Raw genomic sequence first — 27,979 nt, forward strand, 5'->3', positions numbered from 1 at the left:
CAGCTTCTCTGGGCATGTTCTAACTGGTCTGTGTCTTTCTTTGTGCTAATTATATAAAATTCAGGAAAATCAATAATTTTTAGTGAGTAGAAGAGAAGAACTGGAGGTTGAAGGATTGGAACAGTTGAAGATTGATACCTGCAAAAAACTGCTTTACATGCACAGTGCAGTGCTGTAGTCATCCCATCACAACTTCAGGTAAAACTTTGTGACCTTTAGTCTGACCCAGCACACAGGAAACCTTTATCTAGGAGCCTTCCAGAAAATGTTTTTCTTCCTCCCAAACTGGAAAACTGCTGGGATCAGGAGGTTGGCAGGCAAAAACACTACCATCAGCTCATCATCAGCCTTGGGTCACCATGGGCATCACACACTGCAGAGACCTCCCAAATGAGGGATAATTTTCTATTTAAAGGTTGTATGAAATAATAAAAAGTACCACAGATAGATTCTTTTTCTCCCATAAATCTTGTAAATCCAATGCAATTGGATTTTGATTCTGAACCCAGGGTAATTTTTAGAGTTCACAACTTCCTGGGCCGAGGCATTGCATGGTTTAAGTGTCCACTGACAGAAAAATTACATCCTTTTCTGGATTCCCTTTGAACCTGCTCATTGCTGGTCTCACTAGGAATTGCTCAGTTCTTTTACAAAGACAAAAATATTCACAGCCTCATTTATCAAGGAGCCTTCCAGAAAATGTTTTTCTTCCCCCCAAACTGACAGGTTTTATCCCAGAAAACTGCTGGGATCAGGGGGGATTGGTAGACAAAAAAAATATCTGAGGGCAGAAACAGCTGCACTGTGCCTTGAAAGAAGGAAATCCCTCTCTTCCCTGGGGCATCACTTGGATACAGCAGAGATGACCAGTCTGGCCTGATCAGGTCATGTTTGGGGATTGATTAGTGCTTCCCCATTAATTAATTACAGTTGTTGTCTTCTGCCTTGCACTCAGAGTCTTCAGGGAGGATGCAAAGGAATTTATCCATCCTCACCCAGTGCTGCAAGTGCCAGTGAGTTACAAACACACATATTCTCCACTTCCATCAGAAGACCTGCTCTGCTCATGTGCCTGTCCCAAAATCCCAGGGGATGCCCACTGCCAAGGGCTGTGCTTCGCCTTGGGAGGGATCCAGCTGAACCTGGAGGGGCTCTGTGAAAATGTGTGAAAGTGTGTGCCTTTTCCAACTCAGCAGCACTTACCACCTCACTGAGTGACTCAGGTGCTGTCTTTAAACTCTCGTCATCATAAACTTAAAAAAATTAATTTTTTTTTTTTTTTTAAGAAGAGTTTTTTTTCCATTGTAATTATTTTAACTGTGGCTCCCACACCCTCAGCTTTGCCCTGCCCTTCTTTGCCAGGCCATGAAGTGTTCTCTGGAGCTGAATGTCTTCTTTTAGGAGGGCTGCAGGGAGAAATCCTTCATGCCTCTAAAGAAGCTGGAGCTCAGATCCCTCTATCCAATGGCTCAGCCTTCCTCTCTGCAAGCCAAATACCCCACAAGCAAGGGGTTTGTGCAGCTAAGGGCTGCAGCAGCCTCATTTAGAGCCCTCCTCTAAGAGGTTCTGGCTCAGAGGCAGCTGAAGACACAGTGCTGGCTGCAGGGTGTTGGGAAACCCCAGCACACCTTTCCCACTGTTTCTGCTAAAAGTGGATCAGAGCTCTCGTTTCCCTTCCCTTGGAAAGGTTAATAAACAGAAAACAGGTCAATTCTCACCAGGCACACTGGTTTGCAGAACTGGCAGACTGGAGCGTAAAAACCCCATTTATTGGAGTCATATCTACACTTTACAGCAAAGTCGTGGTCAAAGCTTATCTAGGAAGCAGCAGAGAATGATTTTCCCTCATGAATAAACATGAATTCCAGAGCCTTGGCACGGCCCTGAGATGGGACTTGGTTTGGCTGAGGGAAGAAATGAATGGCAGCAGGCTGGTGCCAGGCACTCTCTGAAGCCAGGTGAACTCCCAGCTCAGGGAAAAACCCTCTCAGCACATCAGTCTTTCACTCAATCATGGAAAAGGTTGGAAAATACCTCCAAGAGCAAGCTTTGTTCTCTCCAAGCTTTGACAGAACACCACCCCTCAAAGCCTCACACCAAATTCTCCCTAATGCATGAGAGGTTACTCCAGGTCTCTTCTGAAAGGCATTCCCACACATTTCGCTCCTGGAATCTCTGTTCAGATGCAGAGATTTGATGCCTGGGGTGTCTCAGGAGCTCTCAGTCCCCACGGGGATAAGAGCAAGGCAAAGGCACAGCTCAGTTAAGCCAGGCTGAGCTCTCCCAGGGCACCATCCCAGCCTGGCGTGTGCTGCAATAAAACCTCATTTTCACTCCAATTTCATACCAGCAGGCAGTTTCCAAGCTCTCAGGGCTGTAAACAGCCGTGGGGTGACATTTATTGTCCCCCTGACAAGCCCAGCCTCGCTGCTCACCCGTGGCTTGCCTCATCACAAACGTCTCATTACAGCCAATTATCACTGCATCAATCTCCCTGTCCCAGCTGAGCTCTGGTCTCTCGCCTGACAGAAAGAAACAGGCTCCAAAAGATGGTGCCATAACAATCCATAACTCAGCACCACCCAGGCAGTTTGAATTTATTCTCAGTGGAGAAAAACCCATCATCAGCCTTGGGTCACCACTGCCACCACAGACTCCAGGGGGCAGAGACCTCCCAAATGAGGGATAATTTTCTATTTAAAAGTTGTATGAAATAATGAAAAGTACCAGAGATAGATTATTTTTCTCCCATAAATCTTGTAAATTCAGTGCAATTGGATTTTGATTCTGAATCCAGGGAAATTTTTAGAATTCACAACTTCCTGTGCCGAGGCATTGCACGGTTTAAGTGTCCGCTGACAGAAAAATGATATCCTTTTCTGAATTCCCTTTGAATAATTTCCCTCATTGCTGGTTTCACTAGGAATTGCTCAGTTCTTTTACAAGGACAAAAATATTCACCGCCTAACCACAATATCCCTTTCCCTGGGGAGAAAACCCATAAAATCCTCTTTAATATCCCTCCTCGGGCATCTCTTGTTCAAGCTGAAGTGTCCCAGCCTATTTAGTAGCTTCCAGCTCCCTTATATCTTTGGTGGGTTTAATTTTACCCCATCCTGCCCTGGGCTTGCAGAGTAGGTTTTTTACCTATTTTTCTGAGACAGATTTGGTTTAGCTTGGCTCTGAGGTTTCTCTAAATCCATCCTCCCTCTCTTCCCTGAAAAAGTCCCTGCTGTCCTCCTGTCCCCAGTCCCACTCACACTCCAGCATCCTTTGGGTATCTTTCCTTCCCCCAGCTCCATCTCATCACTTTTTTTATTTGCATCACCACTGACAGTCTGCTCTGCAGCCACTCCATCCCCTCAGAGCTCCTCTTCCAGCTTTCCACAGCCTTTTGTTTGAATTCCATGCCCACGGTGCTGCCTGCTCTCCCTCCAGCACTGCAGGCAGGCTGTGGCAGGGAATCCACCCAGGAAAGCCACAATCCTGCCAGGGATGTGACCCAGACACGGTGGCATCTCCTTCCCAGCACCCACGAGCTCTGCTGCTGCTCTGGTGCTCCTGTGCTCATCACTCACTGAGGGATTTGCAGCTCCACTTCAGCACAAAAGGGACTTGGGCAATCACAGAGAGCAAAAAGGGTCCCAAAATTCAGAACAAATGAAAAGAGTTTGCTTTGCACCTTGCCTCAATATCTGTGAAAAGACAGAGACTGTGATTTCATTTTTCCCACTCTGTACAGATTTGACTTGATAACCTTAAAGGTCTTTTCCACCTTAACAACTCCATGGTTCTATTACAGGAGCACCGTAAATTACTATAAAACCTGCTTTAGGCTTCTGCAAGCAGAAGCTCTCCAAGCACTCAGCAGGAATATACGAAAAAATAACTTTCTGCCCAAATGTTTGCAGAAATTTGACTCAAAGACACGTGAAGGAAACCTCACCTTAAAGTCTGCACCTTAAAGAATGCACCTGAGTCATTCTAATCAGTGTGAAAGAAATCACCAGTCACTGTTGCTGGAGGATGATGTTTAAGCATGAAAATCCTATGAGATTTTCCATCAACAACATCTATTAGGAAACAATTTTGTTTTTTTAAAAAAAGTTTGTGATCTTTCAGCCTTTTTTAACCAGCAAACTAAATAAACACTGGACTTTTTTTAACCCCTCCTTTTCATAAATCAAATTTGTGAGCTGAGCCCTTCTGCCTGACTCCAGAACATGTAAACTGAAAGAGAAGATCCAAGATTTCAGAGGAAGGTTTACACAGGGCGTTGCCAAAAACATGACTTATCTCCTCAGCAGCCTCTAAAGATCTCTGACATAGAGGATGCTTAAAAGATTATTCCAGGGTTTCCTCACTCAAATCCCTCTGCTCTTCCAGGAGTTGTAGACAACTGGATTTATAGAGAATCAGACTTTGAATTTTGGTGCCTTCCTAGATGTTTTTTTCCCACATTGGTTTCTCCAAGAAAGAAATTCATAGTGAAGATGAGTGGCTCAACCTCTAGGAATGCTTTTCCCAACATCATTTAGGGTGTATGCAATATTCTCTGGTGTACTTATCCCAGGTAAAAAGGGTGGATATCACCATGACAGTGCTCTGATACAGTCAACATTAACAGAAAAACAAAAAGAAAATACGAGGAAGGAGAGGCATTTTAAGCAGAAAACTCATGGGATGGGAAAGGGACAAACACAAGCTGCTGTCAGAAATAAAACCTCTGGATACATGGCTTTAATCTGGGCAATTATCCAGAGCTTTGAAAATGCTTTGAATTTATTTTCCATTGGCCTGCAGCAATGGCACTTTCTCCTTATTTCTATAACATTTGCACGGCTAAGGCTGTGTGCATTTATCTATTATCTCATGTTAAAAAGAAAAGGGACCAAAACCTCTGCTGGCATTTAAAAATGCGACACATTCTCCAAACTAAAATCCCTTTTCCAACACAAATTTATGTCCACTGAGTGGCTGCTAATCCCGAAAAACCCTGGGACAGCTGTTCCCAAGTCAAACAAACCCTGCTGCTCGTTAGAGAGCTTCCACTCAGGAGTCAGCAACAGGCAAAACCAAGGCAAAGCCTCCATCCCTGCTGTGTTTTGAGGCAGAAAATGGATGTTGGAATGTCTTAACATCTGTGGAAAGGTGAGGTCAAGGCAAAAGATCAGATCTTAACTCCTCAAGGAGGAGTGATGAGGTGCTGTGTTGGGATTTCATCCTGGTTTTGGTGGGCATTTGGCACTTCAGGTGGATGGGTGAGCTCAGAGAAGCAGCTGAGGGATCACTGCTGGAGGCATGGAAATCAGTAAGGTTGGAAAAAGATCTTAAATCCGCTGAGGCCAGAATCATTGTGTTCACCTCTAAACCACATCTCTAAAATTCAACTGGGAATTAGCAGTCCTCAGAATTCAACTGGGAATTAGCAGTGTTCACTGATCCCCCAAAACTCAACTGGGAATTAGCAGTGCTCACTGATCCCCCAAACTCAACTGGGAATTAGCAGTGCTCACTGATCCCCAAAACTCAACTGGGAATTAGCAGTGCTCGCTGATCCCCAAAACTCAACTGGGAATTAGCAGTGCTCACTGATCCCCCAAAATTCAACTGGGAATTAGCAGTGCTCACTGATCCCCAAAACTCAACTGGGAATTAGCAGTGCTCACTGATCCCCAAAACTCAACTGGGAATTAGCAGTGTTCACTGATCCCCAAAACTCAACTGGGAATTAGCAGTGCTCACTGATCCCCCAAAACTCAACTGGGAACTAGCAGTGCTCACTGATCCCCAAAACTCAACTGGGAATTGCCAATGCTCCCTGGAGAGGTGAGCACTGGGTCTCAGAGCAAGGATGGACAGAAAAAGAACCATTTTTAGGGAAAACCTTGCTGACTGCTGTTTCCTCAGAGAGAAACTCCTGACCTGGAAGAACAGCATTGGCTTCAGGCTGGATCCAAGCAGCCAACACCAAGGTCTGGGGATGGTTCTCAGGGTTCAGGCTGGGTTTACCACTGGGACAACACCACTCTCTCCTCATGTGTGGGAATTGACAGTGCTCAGAGCACAGATTTTTAGGCTTCAGGCAGTAGCTTGGGCTTGTGGGAAAGCCAAGCCCAGAAAGAACTCTCTCACACTGGCCTGGGAAATCCAAAGGAGGAATCAAAACCATCCTTGGAAGGTGAAAAACAGTTAAGGTAGAAAACCCTTAGCAGCTGATGTTTTTCTAACTTGTTGTTTACTTGTAAGAAAAGGTTGAGAGGTGTTGCTCTAAATGACAACAGTATTGATTGCATCCAAATGCTATATGAGTCTGTCTTTCAATAAACTTTTGCTGAAATGCCCTCCAAAGAACTGGAGTTCTGTGTATAATTATTTGAGCCGTCCCAAATTGTAGTGATACTCGTGTTTCAGGGGCCAGCTTTCACAGCAGAGACTGTAAAGCTTCTCCTCTCAAAACCCCATGGCAGATTGCTTCATTTTGAGTTTTCAGGGAGTGGGTTGCACCTCTGTAAGAGCTGCAGCATGAAGGTGTTTGGGAAGAGTCCCAGAGAGATAAGGTGTGGGTTTGAGAGGATTTTAGCCTGCTTAGCAGCTGCTAACATTTCCTCAAGGAGAAATTTCTTAAGAAAGCTTTTTCTTTAAAACAATCTTAGCAAACAACTATTTTTTCTCAAAACAATTTTTCTTTAGCTGGTGTTTTCTGCTTTTGCAGTTTAACTAACAGCATTAAAAACGTGTTGTTCCTATTCACTGATCAAGTTAAGTCTGTATTGAAACACCTTGTAAATAGTAGTAATGACTAGACAATAAAAAATCTTCTTTTTCTATACCTTTTGCCTTCTGAATTATTTAGTCTTTCGTATCGTATCACAACAATGACAGAATGGTGAAGGAAGGCCATTTGGAAGGACCTGTCCTATTGTGCATCACGGCCATTGCCAAAGAACTGGGAGAAAAATTCCTGCTAAATAAAAGGGAGCTTGACTTTGATACTGAAAGTCTGGGGTTTAAGGTCTTGATATCTCATGGATGAATTTTGTACTCTTGTAGGAGAAGCCACCCTGTCAAGGAAATGAACTGAGGCCCTTTGTATCACCCAGGCTTGGAGTAATAGGAAAAAAGTAAATTAAAAATTAATAAAAGAAAACATGGCAAAAAGTCCAGCAGGTGCTTTCACCTTTAGAGAGACCATCAAGCTCAAATGTATTTCCGACTGAACTAAACTGGTTTTTTTAGTTTGTTGGCAGAGGTTTGATAAAGGGTTTTATCTAGTAGACCAACAGCTGTCATTTAATGCCATTCCTCTCATCCCAGGATTTTTGAAGAGGTTGATGGATATGGTACAAGGCTTATGAGAGCTCTACACAACTCTGAAAGGACAGAACCACAGAACCTTTGAGGTTGGGAAAGACCCCCAAGGTCACCAAACCCAACCACCAACCCAGCCCCACCACGTTCCCCATGGATGCATGTCCTCAAGTGCCACATCCACAGTTTTTCCCCACCCTACTTTGGGCACTCTCTGGAGTTCCTGAGCTGGATCAGCCCCGTGGTGCCTTCTCCAGCACCTGGAGAGTTGCTGATAACAAGATTGTCCCAAAAATCCCACCAACACCTCATGTGCCCCAGCAGGGCTTATGCAAGTGGGAGGTGAAAATTCACTTGAACTTTTCCAAGCATGGAACTATTAATTATTTCTTATCTTGCTGTGTTATAAACAGATGGTGATGAATAAACAAGCTCCTAATTTAAACTTCATCAATTTTTTTTTTCCAGCTTGATTTTTAATTTCCATATGCTCACTCCTTCTCCTCCCATCAAACTTGCTTTGACTTCTTTAGGGGGAGACTGACAGAGTCCCCCCCAGGCTCCAAATTTTGTTTTTCAAGCCAGCCTCCATTGTGGAGCAGCAAAAGCAATATTCAGAGTTTAAACAGCATGGGCCCTTTCCCACCTGGATTTTTTTTTTTTTTTTATGTGAACAATGGTGGTGATGAGCTTGCAGGACTCATTTCTACCTAAAAACAAGGCTGAGGCATGTGCAAGGAGATGTGAAGAGGCATTTGGGAGGGGGAATGACACTATTTTTTCCCCCTGTTTTCTATTTTTTAGACTTTTTCTTTGGGTTTTATTCTGTTTCCAAGACAGACAGGTCTAGAGAGCAAATAAAAAAGTGCAGTGTTGAAGGGCTAGGGACATCAGGCCAGGTTGGACAGGGCTTGGAGCAACCTGGGATAGTGGAAGGTGTCCCTGCTCATGGCAGGGGGTTGGAATGAGATGAGCTTTAAGGTCCTTCCCAACCCAAACATTCCATGATTCTGTGATTCCATGAAGGGCGTGCTTCCTGCACAACCCTTGGGTCTCCAGAGCTGCTCATCCCACCCAGACACGAGCCATGGCTCCTTATCCAGCTGTTATCCCTAAATAACTCTCCTGCTTCAGAAACACTATCTGATTGCAGAGCAAATTAATTAGCAATGATGGGATAAACAGATAATGAGCTGAGCCAGCCAACCTAGACCTGATTGATTTTCCTGCCCTTTTAACAAAGAGAGGGCTACTTCATTTTTATTTATTATCGTTTCATTTGTGTGCTTCAGTTTAAGCTGAACTGTGTGTAAATTACAACCGTGGAGAAGGGAAACTTTTTCAAAAACAAACCCAGAAATGCTCCTCTGTGCTCTGGGAGCATGACATAAAAGAGGCAAGTGAAAGTCAGCAGGGAAGCAGCGCAGTGGTGATTCCTGTCTTGCAGCCTTCGGGAGCTCAGGCACACTTCACAGAGAGGGATTTGCCTCTGTCTGTGAGTCTGGGAAGCAAAGCCCCTTATCCCAAATCTTGGAAGAGCTGCCCTACTGCTGTCCAGTGCATTATCAGCTGAGCTCCCACTGTGCTGCACACGTTTGTCCCAGCTGGAAAAAGCATCTGGAGCTAAATCCCAATTTTCAGTGAGGCTGGGATTGCATTCCTCACTTCTCTGAAATACAGAATTGTGGGATAATTTGGGGTTGGAAGGGACCTTTAAAGGTCGTCTTGTTCAACCCCCTTGTCATGATTTCACCTCACCTGGCCAAACCCCCTCCAAGCCAGTGAACACCAGCACAGGGATTATCTGTGAAATGTGGGTTTTCTCCTACACACCTGAGCTGCTCACTAAGGCTCCCCTCATTTTAAATATTGTGACAACAGGTGAGACAGACTGAACAGGATTCATCACATCCTGAAAGAGATACCCAGACCACACCAGAGATACCCAAAACCAAGTGGAAACCCATCTCCAAAAATCATCCCATGGCTGTTTGCCCACGTGAATCTGGCCTCTGTCTCCCTATTCCTGATTTTAATGGCAGAGAATCCCCTCCTGTGTTGAATCACGTGTCATTTGATGCCTTTGTTAGTCATTTCAGCAGGGAGTTAAAGAACACCAGGGCACAGGAATGCCAGGCCAATCCTGCTCACAAAATCCAACCCTGTGCTGCAACACAACTGCATCCCACACACCTTTCCAGAAAATGGGAAAGCCCTGCCACGAGGTCCATAAAACTCTCCTTCCTGCAGAGAGGCTGTTGGGTGTCCTCTGATGGTTAAAAATTCCCTTAAAAGCTCAGACTTTGATCTCACTGCCATTTGGTTCTCCTCTGTATACACTGCCAGCTTCAGCTGCTCTTCCCTGTGGATTTCCCCCTCACTGCATCCTCTGCAGCCTTTCCTGTGAAGCTGAACAAGCTTCAGAGTTGGGCAATATTTAATGACCCCTGGGCTGTAGAATCCCAAAACCATCACAGTTGGAAGAGACCTCTAAAATGATCAAGTCCAATTGTCAAATCTCCTCAAATTATGGGTAAATCCACATCTACTGAATCACACTCCTAACGCGGAATAGTGGGATCCACATGGATCATCTCCTTCCAACCCTTTGCCATGGGCAGGGACACCTTCTGCTATCCCAGGTTGCTCCAAGCCCTGTCCAACCTGGCTTTGGACACTTCCAGGGATGGAAGAAATTTAATCTGAAAAGAACCTGGATTTGAGGTGTGTTCAGGCCCTGTGAGGAAGGGGTGGGTGTTTGAAGAAAAAAAAAAAAAAAAAAAAAAAAAAAAAAAAAAAAAAAAAAAAAAAAGGGTTAAGAAGGACTTTATTGTTTATCAGTGGAAATCTACCTGCTTTACCCCAGCCAGTGATCAGCACCAGCATCAAGTGCTCTTAACAAGTGACTAATCTGTCTGACACATCAAATTAGAGCTGTGATTAAGCCCCTCTGATCAATACAATTGATAATGGCTCCTAAACAAAGCTTTCTTTCCAGAATGTACTGAGGCACTGTTCATTTCCACTCATTTGATTAGAAAGGATGACAAATCCCTCGTTAAACCTCAAGTGCTTCTCCTTTTCCTGAAAAGGCGTGGGAAGTGCAGAAGGCAACACAACTACCTGACCATAAATCAAAGGTTTGCACTGCAGATCACAGGGAGCCTGGGTTGCTCTCCATCCTTCTGTTCTGGGCCATGGAACTGGGTTAAAATGATATTTTTCTTCAGTGTTTTACTAGGATTTCTCTTTCCAGCAGCACTCAGATGAAACAGTCATCACCTTCATACGATCTCATATCATCACCTTCATGAGATTTCTCTCTGACAAACTTCCCCCTCTCCCCCAACCGTCAAAGTCCAAAGTTTGATTTTACAGCTCAGCCGCATTTATTGAGTTATGGAGCCCCACTCCAGAAAAAACACCTTCTTTGACCTACTTGTGCTCACATGCTGTGATCACTCTGAAGGGGAAACACATCCCATGTAGGCACTTGGAAATTATCTGTCCACACAGCACATGACAGAGTTCTCCATACACTCACCCATTTAGAGCCAACAATTCTGGTTTTCTTTCTGTTGCCTCCAGGGCAGTTGTGAGTGTCTGGATAATAAAGTCAGGTATTGAGCTCTTAAATACCTGCTGATGTTTTGGGGTAAATGGATGCCAACTGCTTTCCACAAAGGAAGAGATCTTAAATTCATCTCCTTCCAACCCTATTCCATGGGCAGGGACACCTTCCACTATCCCAGATTGCTCCAAGCCCCATCCAACCTGGGCTTGGACACTTCCAGAGATCCAGGGGCAGCCACAGCTTCTCTGGAAACTTGTGCCAGGCCTCACCACCCATTCAGGAAAGAATTTTTTCCTAATATCCAATCCAAACCTTCTCTGTCAGTTTGAAGCCATTCCTCCTTGTCCTGTCACTCCAGTTCCAGTACTGTCCCCATGGACAAAACCATTTTCCTGTGCTCAAAATTGCAATTTCTGAAACAGCCCAATTCATCAGTAGTGACTGGTGGAAATGCAGATTTATCCCAGGCTGATATTTCAGCATTCCATCAGAGGAAAAAACCTTCCAAAGGGTTTCTACATACTTGCTATGGGCATTAATGACTTACAACATGGCTGTGTGTCTTTACTTCAGAATTGGAAAAATACTTGCATTGGTTTAGTTCTGTTGTTACACAAAAAAAAACCCTCCAAAAATACCAAAAAACCCCACCCCAGTTTTGGATTAAACTTTCCAATGAGAAAAATCATTCTGGAAAACAGAAGAAGTGTTATCACTTCAATTATTTATTCTCCTTTTAAGTTTTTAAGTATTGTATTTAATTTAATTTCTTTAAATATCCATGAAAACGAAATGAAGCATTTAGCTGGCTTTCAGATGAAGGCTTTTATCCACCCTGAGTTCTCCCTTTAGTGGATTCCAGAAGAACATTTCTTCAAAAGGCTCCATTTAACTGTACAGGGACACTTGAAACAGCTTCCAAATCAAGGATAACCATCCCTTAGTAGATAAAAGCAGGGGCCAAAAGCCTTCCTGGCATCCAGTGAAGCTCCTCCTGGGATCAGCTTGTCCCAGGATTCTGTTCCATCAGAACAGTCTGTGGCCTGGCTGCAAACATTGCCAATGGAGAGTTTTCTCTTCCACTTTTCCCTCTTTTGGGAAGAGGGATGCAAATATCAAGTGGGATTTGAGATTCATCTTTTCCCAGAAAAATGATCCCTTCTTTTGGGATCCTGGCAGTCTCACCTGGGTCCCTACACACCCTTTACTGACAGACACGGGGCTGGTAACTTGGGAGAGGCATTTGGAGGGGGAGAGATCCAACTGGATGCTTTAACTTGAGGTCCTAAAGCTTTGCTGCAGGACAGGGTGGGATGGGATGGGATGAGATGGGATGGGATGGGATGGGATGGGATGAGATGGGATGGGATGGGGCAGCACCAAAACCTTCCTCCTTTCCTGATCATTGAAGCAGGAAGAGGGTTAAGGACAGCAAAGTCTCCTCCAGGGGGATTTCTCAGTGTGGTGAGAGCTCCACGGACAAGGAGAGGATCTCAGCTGCCTGTCCCAGCTCCAGAAACACTTCACATCCTTGGGGCACCCTCTGCTTCACCATGAGGACAGCAATTTTGGCATAAGGGAGGGAGGGTAATTCAATCAAAGGACAAGATCACAACAACTTCTCTTGAAGTAATTCAAAGCCTGGAAGAACTTCAGGCTTTCGGTTCTCAAGGAAAAATTGGAAAAATTCTAGTTCAGAGAGGTGGGCAACTATGATTAAACCAAATGAAACATCTCAGTTAGGCTTTCCCAGCCAGGAGGCTGCAAAAGAACCTGCAGAGCTGCTGGAACTCCTGGCTGACTAAACCGTGCTTTGGAAACACCCATTTCTCTCCTTCCTGAAGAGCAGCTGGAGGAATCTTTGCCCCAGAAAGGCTGGGGAATGGCCAGGACAAGGCAGCTGTGAGGCTGCGGGATTGGGTTTGTTGCCATACCTGAGGTGTGGTTGTCCCAGGTCAGCTCTGCCAGGCACTGGCTGCGCTCCTCCTCGATCTCCTGCATGATGCTGCACTCCGGCCGCGTGCTGGACGCCTGCAGGGGACACACAAGGGGACAGTGAGCAGAGCCCGTCCTCAGGGAGGCATTCCTGGGGATTCACAACCTCCAGGGCAAGCTGGAGCTCTCCAGGACCATTGCACAGATGTTACGTTTGTTAAAGTTCTGGTTTCTTTTTCCTCTGCCCAGGTCAGGATTAATACACGGGAAACGCAGATGTTTCAGTTCAGACTCGGATGTTTGTTATCTCTTATTTATGTATAGTCTCACAAGGCAAGTCAGAGAAACGAGGTAAAATGGAGAGCTTCTAACTCTTTCCAAGGTTATTTAAATGATAATCACCCAATAACGAGGTGACAAGTATATTATTGATATTTCTGACCCAAGGCCTTCAATGCAGACTTTTTCACCCAATTACAGACAACCACTCAAACCCATGAAGAGGAAAGAAGAAGAAGGTGAAGAAGAAGGACTCAAACAACACCCAAAGCTCTCCATCTTGACTCACATGCATTACTATAGACCAAAACCCCAAAATCTAAGTTCCCAGAATTCCAACATGTGCCCAGCCTTTTACAGAAATTTTTTGTCGCGTTTCTGTGCAAGGCACGATTTGGAGTGACATCCATAATGGTGCCTTTACTTTGTTTTGACCCAGGAAAATCAAATATTATGCAAAAAATCCATTTTTACTGAGCCAAAGATTCCCAATTCTTGAGGTTCATCAGGTACTTTGGGGAGAAATTTGGTCCAGACATCCCATCCCTCAGTGGGATTCACGATGAATCATGGAAGATCTGTAAAGGCATTTTGTTGGGATTGGACAATTGTCTACCAGTAAGGTGACCCAGCAGGTTGAGAATGGCTTTTCTGGACTTGAGTAGGTCAAACAAACGGTATCCAGCCTTGATGCATTGGCCAAGGTCACCCAAATGTTGGTTTTTGGTTGACTCACAGGCAGGAAAACATTACTTAAGGCAAACAACAAAGTAATAAGACATGAGTATGATATCTGATTTGGTTTCATAGTTCTTTTTGATTTCTTTTCTGATTCTCTCCAAACATTTGCTCAAGAGGAGGGAGAGAAACCCAGAGCCTGCTGAAAATCCAGCGTTTCCCTCCATTTCCTTAGGAAAAACGAAACCCACAACCTTTTTTTTTTTTTTCCTGCTGATCAGGAGCAATTCTGCTGCTTTAGGCTCTGCAAACCCTGTCTGGCTAACCAACAACACCAGCTATGTAGGGTAGGGAGACAGCAGCTTGAATATTCATGCCAGGAGCAGTGGGATCTGTGTTTCATGGTTTATTCCCTATCTCCTGGCTCTCACGCTAATTCAAAGCACAACAAACCCCAAATCAAGCAAAGGACAGACTCTCTGATGCAGATTAGAAGATCAAGGAGCCAAAAATCAGGAAATTCTCAGTGATAAGGCTTTTTCCCCCTCGAGGGGTTTCTCCCCAGTGAGCCCTGATCAAGTTGTGTTTGTAGTGGCCATAAATGTTCAGGTAATTAAAGGTGGACTCCTCATAACATGCAATTCATGAACTGCCCCAATCATAAAATGTGGAAATGGTGATTTTTACTCTAAGAAAAAAGAAGCTGGGAGCTCACACATATCTCAGTGTCCCCTTGTCACCACCACCACACCCCCAGCTTGGAGGGGACACCTCGGCCATTGTTATGGCCACAAACTGAGGCTGCTCCAAACCCCATGTCTTTTAAAGGAATTGGAAAGGGAAGTCAACAGGGAGGAATCTCAGAAATCCAGATGCAAAGAGGTGGAGGGAAGGGAATGATGTCAGGAGAGCCAAGCCTTGGCTGGAGTTTATAATGTCACTGTTAAATGTAATGTGGGAAAAAACATCAGTGGAATGAACTTCAGGATCAGATCATGAGGACACAGGAGGAACCTCTGCCAGTAAGAAGTGAATGATTCAATGTCCCCTCTTGAGGATTTTGAGAAAATCATGTATCTTCATCAGAAATAAGCCGAGAAAATAAATTCAAATTTAAAAAAAAATAAAATTTCCCGTCTCATTTTAAAATGCATGACTTATTGCCCTGTTCATATATTTGCCAGTCAAGGTTTTAAGACAAAAAAGGCCAGAAATCCTTTGAAGGAACAATTGTTTGATGTAAATTTGGGTTAAAACTATAAAATAATTTAATGCATTAAATTAATTTCGCCATTTCTTATTAACCTATTCTGTTCTCTTCCTTGTTCCATGCTATGCCTGGTTCAGATTTAAATTTCCTTTAGGTTAGGAATGGGCTTTGATTAGTAGTATATAAACAATTAATTATGTGCTTTTCTAATCAAATTAAAAATAAATAAAAATACAAACACTAGAAGAAGGAGAATCATTTGGAGTTGTCTTCATTCTCAAATATTTCTTTTCCCCAAAGGGAAACAGATCTTTGGAAATTTCATCTTGGCTCATCTGAAATACCATAGATTTATTTTGTTTTGATTTACAGTGCTTCTTGCCATTTTATTTTAACCTTAAAAAAGCATGAAGGGAAGCGTGAGAGATTTGCAGAACACTTGCTGGAAAAAAAAAAAAAAAGACTGAAATGTTTTCAAAACATTCTGACTTTTTCAAAGGGAAGTTTTAACTCTCTGGACTTAAACGTTTGCCAAATTCATCTCACATCTATAAATACCTCTGGTTTTCACTTTATGAATTAATTCACACGACTCTAACTTTGATCAGGGCTGGCAGAGCACTCTGTAGTTCTACAATATATCTGAAATTTTTTTAGGCAGCAGATTTTACAGCAAGCCCATTAACAAGTACTTCACTGGCACTTCTCCCCTTCACTAAAATCTCACGCCTGAATTAGATAATTGTATGTTCACCTCTATTGCCTAATATTTACTTTTGAGTAACTGGTTTTATCACCTTTCAGAAAACAAATGAGGCTCTGTTTTGAAAAGTGGGCTTGTGACAGGCTCAGGTAAACTTGATCATACATAGAATTTTTAAAATCTCATCTTTTCTTTTTGTCATACATAAAAGAAAATGTATCTATGCCAGGCAAAACACTGAAGATAAAATGTCCAGCAGCTAAAATACCGGAATGCAGATGATCTTGGATATTGTAGTGCTGGTATTGACTTCTTGTGAGCTTTTAGGGAGGGTGAGTGCCGACAACAGCCCCAGGCAGAACTTCAGGTTGAGGGCAGAGGGGTTGGAAAAGGACCTGGGGGTGCTGGTGACAGCAGCTGAACGTGAGCCCAGGTGTGGGCCTGATATTTCTGGGTCTCAGAGATTTCAGCCTGCTGGCAGCTGCTAACTTTTTCCCAAGGAAAAATTCCTCAAGAAAGCTTCTTCTCAAAACAATCTTGGCAAACACCTCTCCTTTCCCAAAACTATCTTTCTCCAGGTGGTGTTTGGCTGTTTCTCTGGTTTAACCAGTGGGATCAGAGAAGTGTCATTCCTATTCACCAACCATGGTCAGTCTGTGTGGGAACACCTTATAAAAGGCAGCAAGAATTAGACAATAAAAGGCTTTTTTCTATGTTCTTTGCCTTCTGAGATATTTGGAGTCTCTCTCATCTTTCTTTTGTGTCCTACAATGACACAATGACATAAAATGCCATTGGCTGGATCTCACCTGGATGTGCCCAGGTGAGCAGGAAGGGCAGTGGCACCTGGATTGGATCAGGAATTGGGTGTCCAGCAGGACCAGGGTGGGGATTGTCCCCTGCTGAGGCCACACCTCCAGTCCTGGGGTCAGTTTTGGGCCCCTCATGACAAGAAAGACATTGAGGGGCTGGAGAGAATCCAGAGAAGGGAACAGAGCTGGGAAGGGGTTGGAGCCCCAGGAGCAGCTGAGGGAGCTGGGAAGGGGCTCAGCCTGGAGAAAAGGAGGCTCAGGGGGGACCTTGTGACTCTGCACAACTCCCTGACAGAAAGGGACAGCCAGGTGTGGCTCTTCTCCCAAGTGACAAGTGACAGGACAAGATGGAACAGCCTCAAGGTGCACCAGAGGATGTTTAATTTGGATATTAGGGAAAATTTCTTCACTGAAAGGTTTAACCCTGGCACAGGCTGCCCAGGGCAGTGGTTGAGTCACTGTCCTCTGGAGACACTTAAAAGCCATTTGGATGTGGCACGTGGGGACATGGGTTAGTGGTGGCCTTGGCAGTGCTGGGCTAATGACTCCTCCTGATGATCTCGGAGCTCCTCCCCAACCTTAATTATTTTATGATTCTATAAACAAAGAGTGGGATATATCTCAGCTTCTCTGTCAGTGGGACACATCAGCCTCAGCTTTAGCTGAGTCAGAGCTCTGTGTTTAGTCTGACCTGATTTTTTACCACTCCTCTGAGCCCACAGAGAGCAAGCAAACACCAGCTCTGAAGGTTTTCATCCCACTCCACCGCCCGTGGTTGGATGGCTTCAAACTTAAACACCCACCTGGAAAAGGTCAGTGATGTGTGAATTTAATGTCCACAGACCTTTAACTCAATCAAGGTCAACAAACAGATCCACACTGGAGGATTTTGAGTTTATGGCTCATTTTGCGCGTTAACTAAAGGAGTAAATAAATAACTCCATCACAGCAACCCTCCTTCAGCCTCCTCGGTGATAACTCACATGTCACAGCTGTCACTGACACAGGCTGACAAAGGCAGATAGAATAACAATAATCCAAAATCATCACAGTTTTGGGCATCATTAGGAAATTGAAAGTGTGGGGGTTTTTTTGTTGGTGGGTCTTCCGTGTGGCTGGTGAGCAAGGGAAAAAGTTCAGTTGCCTTTTTCCCCCTCAAGTGACAAAATGCTCATGGTTGGAACGAGCCCTCAGGATCTGCAAGTCCTGCCTGTCAAAGGGGACACTGCCTGGGGGAGGGCCTAAATAATTGTCTTTCTTTGGCCTATTCCTCCTGGAAAAATTGAATTCGATTTTACACACACCTTTGTACAAACTCACTTCACTACTTCTCCATTCTAGGTTTTTTTTTTTTTTTTTTTTTTTTTGCTATGTTGTGTTGTTTTGTTTGGGTTTTTTCCTATGGAAAAAGGCAGAGATTTTGGGCCTCTTTCACTGCAGTGGGCAACTGGCCACACAGACAAAGGGCTGAGGAGCACATGAATTCCCTTTTCCCATCCAAAAACTAAATATAAAGCAGAAAGCAACCTCTGGTTAGCTCATGTTAACATCAGAGGGTGAGCTGTAATCCAGTGCCTTGGGCATATCCGTGATGGGTGAAGCTGAAATGTGGTCACCACCCCTCACTGACCCCTCCTGGCATGCCCAAAATCCCATGTAAAGATGTGGTGGGTTTGTCAGGGCTTTTCCCACTCATACTCTGATCCCTGAGCAGAAAGATGAAGGGAATGTTTTTGTTTTTTTTTTTTTTTTCTGCATGTGATTTCTTGCAGCCCTGAGCTCTGCAGCAACCCTCACATAACAAGGAGTTGTAACCAAAGTCTTTATTAATGAGAGTTTCCCTTCCCAACAGATCCCAGGAATTGTTAGGGGATTACTGTGCAGTCTGCTGCTGCAAATAAAGCCTTTGTGTACATTCCTTAATTAAATACAATTCCAAGGGTTGCCAGAGGCTGAAGGAGCTGCAGAAATGTTTAGTCTCATCTGCAGGGCCAGAATATCCAGGGGACGCGTGGCAGCTCCTCAGAGACAGGTGGGATTCACAGAGGAAGGGCTGTGAGCCTCGATGTGTCCCTTATTCCTGATCCTAGGGGATCCCTTTATCCTGATTCCTGGGTTTTCCTGGAGCTGGAACCTGGAGTCTCCACCCCTCTCTCACCTGGAGACCCCCTCTCACCTCTGGATGGACACCCCAGAGATGAGGACCAGGGTGACCACAGTGACAACAGGATTTGGAATCAAACCAAGGGGGAGTAGAGCTGAAAATGATGGAATTTCAGATGATGAAATCCCAGCCCTCACTCATTTCTGCTCAGCCCAGTGGAAGTGGACACAGGTTCACTTCCCGTTCTCTGAGTGACAATTTCTCACTGTCCCCACCTTCCCAGAGCTTCTGTGAAAATAGGAATGCAAAGAGACAAGGGAAATTTGCCCTCCTAGAGTTCCTATAACTCGACTTCAGTCACTGCTCCAGGTGGAGATGAGGTTTCTTGACCCTTCCTCATGTGAACCACAAAGGAAATGAAAGATTTTAGCAGGCAGGTGATATTTCAAGCATCAGGAATGTCACCTCCCCCTGGCTTTCATCCATACTCATTATTTGTAGGAACACGGGACTGAAGGAACTTCTCTCAAAACAACCCTAGCTTTGATTTCTTCCATAACTTCATTCAGCTCTGTCTTAAAACTAGATTTTCAGATTCTTTTTGGTTTTTTTTCTTTCCTTTTAAACATCCTCAGGAAAATAAAGCTTTATTCCTAAAACCCCTCTGAGTTAGCCAAAAAAATACAGTGTAAAAGTGCAAGAATGAGAAAAGGAAGACACCAAGATTTATTTCTATAGTGATGAGTGATACAATTTCCACCAATAAGGCTGTCAAAAGCTGCCAAAGCTCTGGGAGTCTGGGGAAAATAAAATTTTTAAAAAGGGGGTATTTAGGAAGTATTATAATTATTTGCTGTTCTGAAGGACCTTTGTGTAAGAACCCAAAGCCATATTACAGATGTCGTGACAATGTGGGGAAGTGAATTTTAAAAATCAGTACTATAGACAGAATGGGAGATAAATCCAAGTTTAGAACACTCCAAACCTCCTGTGTGGGAGGCCCTTTGTAAGATCAATCCAGGAGGATTTGCAAACCCAGTGATTTTTAAACAGAAAAAAGTTATTTATTTTCTCCTGTGACCTCTCTTGTGAATAAATTTCTCTGCCACCAACCACCAGTGAGGGACCACGGGCAGCAGCACGTGTCCCTGGGAGACTTTTCCAAATAAAAGAGATCCAGGCAAGTGCCCAACTCTCCTGACTGCCTCTTAGCTGCTCAAACCACTCCACTCCATCTTCCTGCCAAACATAACCCTGCCAATGACAGATCCATCATTCCAGGAGGAAAGCAGATGTCTTTCCCCAGCTCATCCAGGCAGGCTCTGTCAAACAAAGGCGACTTGGCCAAATCAATCCAGCAGCTCCGAGCCCTCCTTTAGTCTGATTGTCCCATTTTTGTGGGAGGGGTTGGAATTTCAAGGGGAAAAGGGAGTGTTTTGCCCAGGGCTTGGAGAGCCAGAGGGAAAGGGCAGCTGAGCAGCTGTGTTCCTTCAGCTCCTCAGGGACAAACTTGCAAATGCCTCTGCTGGGGGAAAGAAAGAGCTGAATTGGGGTTTTGAAGGAAAAGGTGACACCCTGGAATTCCAGTTATGACACACAACCCAAAGAGAGGCAGCACCTGAGTGAATCCAAAGGAGCAGGAGACAGCTCTGGTGGCTGGGTAAGAACCTCCTGCTTTGAGTTATCACCTGGAGCAGCCAGGGATGAGTTTCCTCTCCAGGAAACCCTCAGAGTGAGGGTCTGAATCCAGGCTGGTGCAGGGATAGAGGGATGCTGCAGCACAGCAGTGCTGGGATCTGCAGTTACAGGTACAGAGCAAAGCAATACTCCTCATATGGCTGAGGGAAAATATGAGAGGAACAATAATAATTATCCCCAAACCGATAGGGATGGGGAAGCAAAGGACAGAAAGAAGTGAACTCCACTACCTGGAGTGAAAATTATCTTATAGTTTTCCCTGAATGACTGATCATTGGCTACTTTTAATTTCCTTTTCTCTCTGGGTCTAAGAATCCTGGTTGAGGGAGGTCTGTTCTTTTTAATGAAAATGTTCCAAAATTTACCCATTAAACTATTTGAACCGTGTGGATGAAATTCAGCTCCAACTGCTCAGTCAATGACAGGAATAGCAGGAATACAAAAGAAATGCAGATCCAGACCTGCCTTGACCCCCAGGGCTCAGGAAGAGGATTTGGGGATCCATGGGCAAAAATTATGTGTCTGTAATGCAAACACCTACATCTGTCTTCACACTGATTGTCCTTCCTCACCTGAGGAGAGAAGCAGGAGATGTCTAAAATAGGCAAAAGAGAACTTGCCCTGTACTGCTCCATCTCTGCCAATATCTGAGGTTAAATGAGCCAAACCCCACAGAGCTCGGCTCATCCACACAGAATCATTCCCCTCCAGACAGCCCCATCCTCCCCTGATGTTCTCCAAGAGCAGGTGGAGATGGCACCTGGTGGGATCCCTATAAAGAAGTTGAATGAATATTTTTGAGTGCTCTAATTTGTTCACAGGCTGGGGTTTTATCTATCTATCTATCTATCTATCTATCTATCTATCTATCTATCTATGTATTTATTGATTTATTTATTTTGGTTTTGGTTTGGTTTTTTGGTTGATTTGTTTTTGGGGTTTTTTTTTGGCTTGTTTTTTGGTGTTTTGTTTTTTTTGGGGGGGGGGGGTTTTTTGTGTTTTTGTGGGTTTTTTTTTGGGTTTGGTTCGTTGGTTGGTTTTGGTTTTTTTGAGTTTTTTTTTTTTTGTTTAGTTTTGTTTTTGTTTGGTTTTGGGGTTGTTTTTTTTTTTTTTTTTTTTTTTTTTTTTTTTTTTGTTATATTGGGTTTTTTTCCCCAAGATATATCAACTTTGACATGCTGCTGTTCAGGAAAGGTCTTTGGCTCCAGCAGAATGTGCAGGTAACCTGTTAACACTGGCCTGAATTTCTGCTCATCCAGCCCTGAGTCATCTCCTGAGCAGCCACCTCTTCACTGCTGTGCACAGGAAAAATTCAGATGCAGGCTCTGAATGGACTGGAAAACAGCAGATCCCAGCTCCTGACAGTCTCCATCCATCCAGCTCGGATTCTTTCCATGGACTGCCCCTACCCAGTCCTGCCCCTCTCCTTTGCACCTCCTTCACTCCAGCTGAGCCACCTGAGCTTTATTTTCCTCCTGGATCCAAGCCTGATGTCTCCCAGCAGCTCCACCTCCCACAGCAGTAATCCCTGGAGTGAACTCGCATCTGGTCAGATGGCCCCAAAAATACTGGAATGTTATTTTGGGTGGGAGGAATGGCAGAGAGGGAATCCCAAACCCTAACCCTAGGTTGTCCAGGAGAATCCATGAGCTGGCAAGGGGGAGTTCAATCACAAAATTAGAGTTTGATAAACCCACAGGGAAATCCCTGAGGTTTCTCCTAACCTCTCCCACTGCCTGGGGCTTTGTGCACACACATCCCATGCACAAAACCTGGGGAAAACAGGACCCCACAGGCCTCCTGCAAGGCTGGATTTTGGGGATTATTTCTAACCAGGGGGCTGGATAAAGCAAACTGGGCACTCTCCACTTCTCAGAAAAGCGGCAAAAGTGGTTTGGTTTGAGGAACAACAGTTTTGGTCACGAACACAGGCAGCTCCTGTTCACTTTTAGGGAAGTGAAAGTGTCCTGGGAGTGTCCAGAAATCCAGTGTGAACCCAGTGTGGCCAGAGCAGCAGGAAAGGAAAGGCTGAAGTGACACCAGGCTTGCCCTGCAACACTGCTGGAAACCCTCAGGGCTGGATAAGCACCAACTTCACCTGCAGCTCTGGGGCTGTTTGGAGAGGAGGCAAATCCTGCCCACAGCTTCTCACTGGGTGGGATTTTTTTTGCTCTTTTTTATTATTATTTTTTATTTTAATTTAATTTAATTTAATTTTTTGGTATTTTTTATTTGTTGTGTTGTTTTTTTTTTTTTTTCTTATTTTTTTTCCTTTTTTTTTTGTTTTTTTTTTTTTTTTTTTTTTTTTTTTTTTTTTTTTTTTTTATTTTTTCTTTTCATGCACTCATGTAAGGACAGCAAAGGGAAGTATTACAGAACAGCTTTAAACTGAAAGAGAGTGGGTTTTGATTGGATATTGGGAAGGAAATAACCCACTGGTGAGGCCTTGGCACAGGTTCCCCAGGGAATTTGTGGCTGCCCCATCCCTGGAAGTGTCCAAGGCCAGGCTGGATGGGGCTTGGAGCAGCCTGGGAAGGTTTAATGTCACCATCACATCCTGAAGAGCAACCAAGAGGAAATAGAAACAAGAAAAAAGGAAATGCATTAAATAATCCTTCCTGTGGGCTATGTTATCCAGCAGTGACCACAGCGCCCTTCTGTAACACAGTTTGGGATAAGGTTTTAACCCTCCTGGCTCCTTTCCACATCCTTTATCCAACCAACCTCAGAGAAATTCCAGGATGATTTTACTATTCAGACATCACTTCCATTCCAAGTAAGTGGCCCTAAACAGGGCTTCTTTGTGCCACTCTTCAGAGCTTTCTGTGAAAAATCCAGGTATGTTCCTGGAACAATCCATGGACTCGTCTCATTTCAAAGAATTCTCTCTCAAAGGGCCTCTTCCCTACAAAGAGGAGCACGAAAAATACAAAGGTGCTGGCACAAGATGAGTTTGGTTCATTCAGACACTGAGGGAGGGAAAAAAAAAAGGAATGTTCCCTCTTTCAGCTGGAGCAGAAGTGGTTCAGTCAAGGCTCTGGATGAGTACATCACTGATGGGTTTATAAAGCATGTTTGTCAGAGCCCTGTGGTGAGTGGTTCTTCACAGATGGTCTGAAGCATCCAGGTGTGCCTTCCAGGAAGAAGGAGATGCTGGGATGAGCTCCCAGCCTGAGGACAAAGGAAAAAATCATCGTTCCTAAAAAAATGAGGGAGTCAAGAGGGCCCCAGTGGTTTGGAGCCACTCCAAACTTGAGAGTTCTCTGACCAAAATCAGGACAGAGACATCTCTCCTCCTTTGGCTGAGGATGGAGGGAGACAAAAGGACAAGTGATTTGTGAAATGAGGGAAGCAGAGCACAGCCACAGGGAGCAATGCTGCCATGGAAAAAAATGATTCACAAAAATGGGGAAAACCATGCAGAGAGCAAGTGAAAAGATCCTGCACAGCATGGACACATGGACAGAGCTGATCCAGAAGAACAGAACATGCTGGAGAGCACTGATTGACCAGGGATCTCCTAAAGGAAAGCTCCTGAACACAATTAAGTTTGCCAGCTTTGAGTTAAGACATTTTTGATAACCCCCCTGTGCCTGAAGGCCAGTGCACATAGAGGACACCATGTATCTGAGCAGCTGCTGAAGAGGGACATTCTCACCAGGACTGACAACAGATTTTAGGAGGAATTTAACAGTCCTGGAGGAGTAAATATTACTGGAGTCAGTAAACAAAACTATCAGCACTCCTCCTTCACATGGTCAGCATGAAGACACAAGAATAATTAAAAATAATTCAAAAATAATTAAAAATCTTAAAAATAATTCATTTTTTTCTTTTAAATCACGAGAATTATTCAGAATTTGATTAATTCAAAATTCCTAAAGTGTAGTTCCACTCCTGGTGGCTGAAAAGAGAGTTCAAGCCACAGGTTGTAACATGAGCCTAAGAGCCTGAAACGCAGAGGGGAAGGTAACAAATGTGACATGACACACACTCACCCACACTGTCTGAACCAGGCACACGCAGCTCTTCCACCTGAGGAGAGCCCTGACATCTCCCCAGGAGCCTGAGGGCCACGTTTAAATCTCCTGACAGCCCCCACCACCTTCCTCCCACTGCGCTCACGGAGGGATGCTGTGGCAGGGCTGCATCCCCACCACACTGAGCACACAGCTGGGTGCCAGGTGAGACAGAGGATCCCAGGGAAGGGTCAGAAAATGGAAAAATCCACGTTCCAAACCAGCAGTATCCATTGGTTGGAAGGGACCTTGAAGATCATCTCATTCCAAACCCCTGCCATGGGCAGGGACACCTTCCACTGTCCCAGGTTGCTCCAAGCCTCATCCAACCTGACCTTGGACATTTCCAGGGACGGGCCATGGGGAGGCTTGACCAGGGAAGGATTTTCTTTGCTTCCTGCAGGGATTCTCCACCCCAGTTTGGCTTCTGGGTGAGAGCTTTTCTTGCCATCCATCCCCCAACAAAGTCAGCTTCCAGCCCCCTCAGACTGTGCAGCAGGTTGTGGTGAGGCTGATGTTCAGGAAGAGAATTAATTCTGCTTTATTACCCCCGGGCATTTCCTTTTGTCATCCCTTACCTGCTAACAGCACAGATGGGGCAAAGAGATTAGAGGGAAGATGTTTCTGCTTTGTCTGGTTGAAAGGGAAAATGCAGAAGAGCATAAATGACACAGAAACTGAATGCTTTGATGGCAAAACCAAACCTTAGTGGCACAGCATCACCAGACCTGTCTCAGGTGATGTCACTGGCTGTGGATCTCAATATTTTACAGAGGTAGTGTGCTTAATGTATTTTGACAGATGGAGAAACCAAAGCAGAAAACCCCAAAAAAACCCCACATAAAACGACCAAACCCACCCCCTCCAAACTCAAAAGAATATAAGGAAAACCTAACCCACAAAAACGCCACCAAAAAACCACAACAAAACTGTCAGGTTGGTCTCTCTGCCTCCAAAAACCCCTTCCTTAAAAGAAAAATAAAAATAGACAAAACAGTAACAACCCTCCCCCTCTAAATACTTCACACTCTCTGTTCCCAGAATTTGAATGTCTCTAAAAGACATTTCCATGTGCCAGTGTACACTGATGGCCACATCTGTCAGAGGGATGAAATATTGAAATGCTCTCCTCAAAACACCCTGCTCTGCCAGCAGAGAGCCAACAGAAAAAGAGGAGAATTAGTGTGGAAAAAGGAGTGGGAAAGAAAAGAGCTGGTCCCTTTTTCCATGGGAACAAGAGGAAGACTTCAAATCTCAATTTAGGAATGTTGGCTACGAGGAAAACAACAGGAAGGGAAAACCTGAGATGGGCATCAGTGATCAGGACACCTGGGAAGAGGATCTTGGGAAAAAAACAATGTTCAGAGCAGCAGGAGGAGCAGAAAACCTCTGAGCATTGCTAGAATCTCAGCCTGGCTGTCAGGATCAACTCAGCCGAGCAGAAAATGCCTTTGAGCAACAGGGCTAAAAAGAGAACAACAGGAAAAGAAACCAAGTGAGATTACTATGCAAAGAGCTGAAATGCAAGAGAAAGATAAACATAACACCAAAAAAAGAGAACTCACATGGAGCCCCACCCCAGCTTCTGTTCACTGGCTTCTCCAAAGAGCTGGAGGTGAAAATATAATTTTACTAATGCAAACTGGAGTAGTTACACAGAAAAAAAAAATGATTTGGCTTGAATAACTGAGAACGACAACAGGGCTGGGTGTGAAGGGGAATGGAAGCTGATGTGAGGTGGAAGCCACTGAGACAGGAAAAACGTGCTCAGATGGGATGGTGGGACGGGCACCATCTGGCTCAAAGTCAACAACAGTAAAGCTTTTTTTGTTTTATATGTAGGAGAGGGGAAAAAAAAGATCCAGACAGCTCTCAGCAGGTTAATCTGGGTTAAATACACAAGACTTTTGAACGCGACTCTAGAGAAAGAGTGATGGAAAGTGGCAGCAAATGGAGATGGGGACAAAACAGAAAATGTGGTTTATTGAAAGTCAATCATGGCAATGTCACTTATAGGGTTGTTTTAGAAGGTAATTGTTTGGTTTGGGTTTTTTTTTTTTTTTTTTGGAGGGGGCAGAGATGAAAGTCAGTGGAGTTAAACTTCCTGAATATTGGTAAAAAGTCTGATTCTGTGCTAAAAGGAGTGACTGCCACAACAATGGGCACAAGGATCAATAAAACTGGAAGGAAACTAAAGGAGATGTCCCAGCAAAACTGTGAATTCCTCATCCCTGGAAGTGTCCAAGGCCAGGTTGGATGGGTTTGGAGCAACCTGGGATGGTGGAAGTTGTCCCTGCCCATGGCAGGGGACGGAATGAGCTTTTTATTTTTTAATCCCTTGTGTGCACACACCTGAAAATGGCCAATCCAAATCTGCCTACAGCTAAAGATGAGCAAACATCCTTAAAAAGGGAGAGAGAGGGATAATTTAAAGGATGCTGATGGTGCCTTTAGATTATTCTGCCCTTTACAGCCAACTCCTCCTTGCTTCAGCAGCCCCTACCTGCCTGGCACCTTTCCATCAGTAGTTGGATCTTTCCTGGCTCTACCCCAGCATCCCTTGGTCACATCAAATCAGGACAGCAATTACATTTGAGAGCTCCCCCAGAAGCTGCAGTCCTGCAGCATGAGGAAAAAGAATGGAAAAAAAAAAAAAAAAAGGGAAAAAAAAAAAAAAAAAAAGGAAATTTTTTAAAAAAGAGGGAAAAAAATAGCAACTAAATTCAACTTTGGTTCTGAGGAAGAAAGCACGAAAGTAAGGCAAATTTTTTTTTTTTCTGACTCTCCAAAACTTCTTCAAGTGCGTAAAATCAATCAGTTGAGAGACAGGCAGCAGTATGGTGAGCAGGAACTTCTCCTTCCACAGCAGTCACCTCCAGGAGGGTGAGAGAGGAGGGCAGCAGAGCTGCTGCAAAGAAATCAGCCCATTTATGCCTCTTCTTACGTGCCTTTGAAACCCTGACTGTCACATGGGATAACAGGAGGAGCTCACCAGGATTTCAGTTCCCAAGTGCCTCTCTTGGGTGGGATGATGTCAAAGTGACACTCCTCCCTGCCCTCTGTGGATGCTTTAAAAACGCACAGCCCTGCACAAAGTCAGTCAAAGCAGTGATCATTTTTTGCTGATATGGCCTACGCAGCTCCTGACACTCTCTCAGTGGTTCTGGAGCAATGATCTGTGGCTCTGACAACACAATTCTGAGGGGCTTTGGGCAGCTGAATGCAAAAGGCTGAGCTTCCAAAAATACTTAATCCATATTGGTGACACTGTCATTGTCCTCCCACAACCACAACCGTGGCCTGATTAACCAATTCTCCCCACTGGAGAGCTGCTGGAAGTGCATCCAACCTAACAGCCAAGTCTCACAGCTGTGAGTTATCCCTTCTCTTTTTTTTTTTTGTTTTAACAGCCTGTCCTGCAGTAAACCTGGCCAAGGGATTACCCCAGTTACCCCCAAGGCAAGGATGCAGCAGGGGCATGGTGGTGACCCCAGCACAGGCAGTACCTGCTGCTGTCTAATCCCAGAATTACAGAAAAATTGGCTGGAAGGGATCTCAGGAGGGCTGGTCCAGCCTTCTGCTTGAAGCTGGACTCATACCAGCTCAGCCACGGATTTCTCTACCCAGAAAAACCTCCCAGCATGGAGATTGCACAA

The 27,979-nt window shown here is 44.5% G+C and overlaps 1 protein-coding gene across 1 annotated transcript in view; it reads right to left on the reverse strand.

Moving 5' to 3' along the window:
* VIPR1 (vasoactive intestinal peptide receptor 1) overlaps positions 1-27,979 on the reverse strand; it is a 102,985-nt gene that overhangs the window by 49,499 nt on the left and 25,507 nt on the right. The window contains exon 2 of the mRNA XM_066313911.1: positions 12,820-12,916. Coding sequence (XP_066170008.1) covers positions 12,820-12,916 — 97 coding nt within the window. The remainder of the gene's footprint in view (positions 1-12,819; positions 12,917-27,979) is intronic.

The sequence above is a fragment of the Sylvia atricapilla genome, chromosome 1 (genome assembly GCF_009819655.1).
Source record: "Sylvia atricapilla isolate bSylAtr1 chromosome 1, bSylAtr1.pri, whole genome shotgun sequence".
NCBI lineage: Eukaryota > Metazoa > Chordata > Aves > Passeriformes > Sylviidae > Sylvia > Sylvia atricapilla.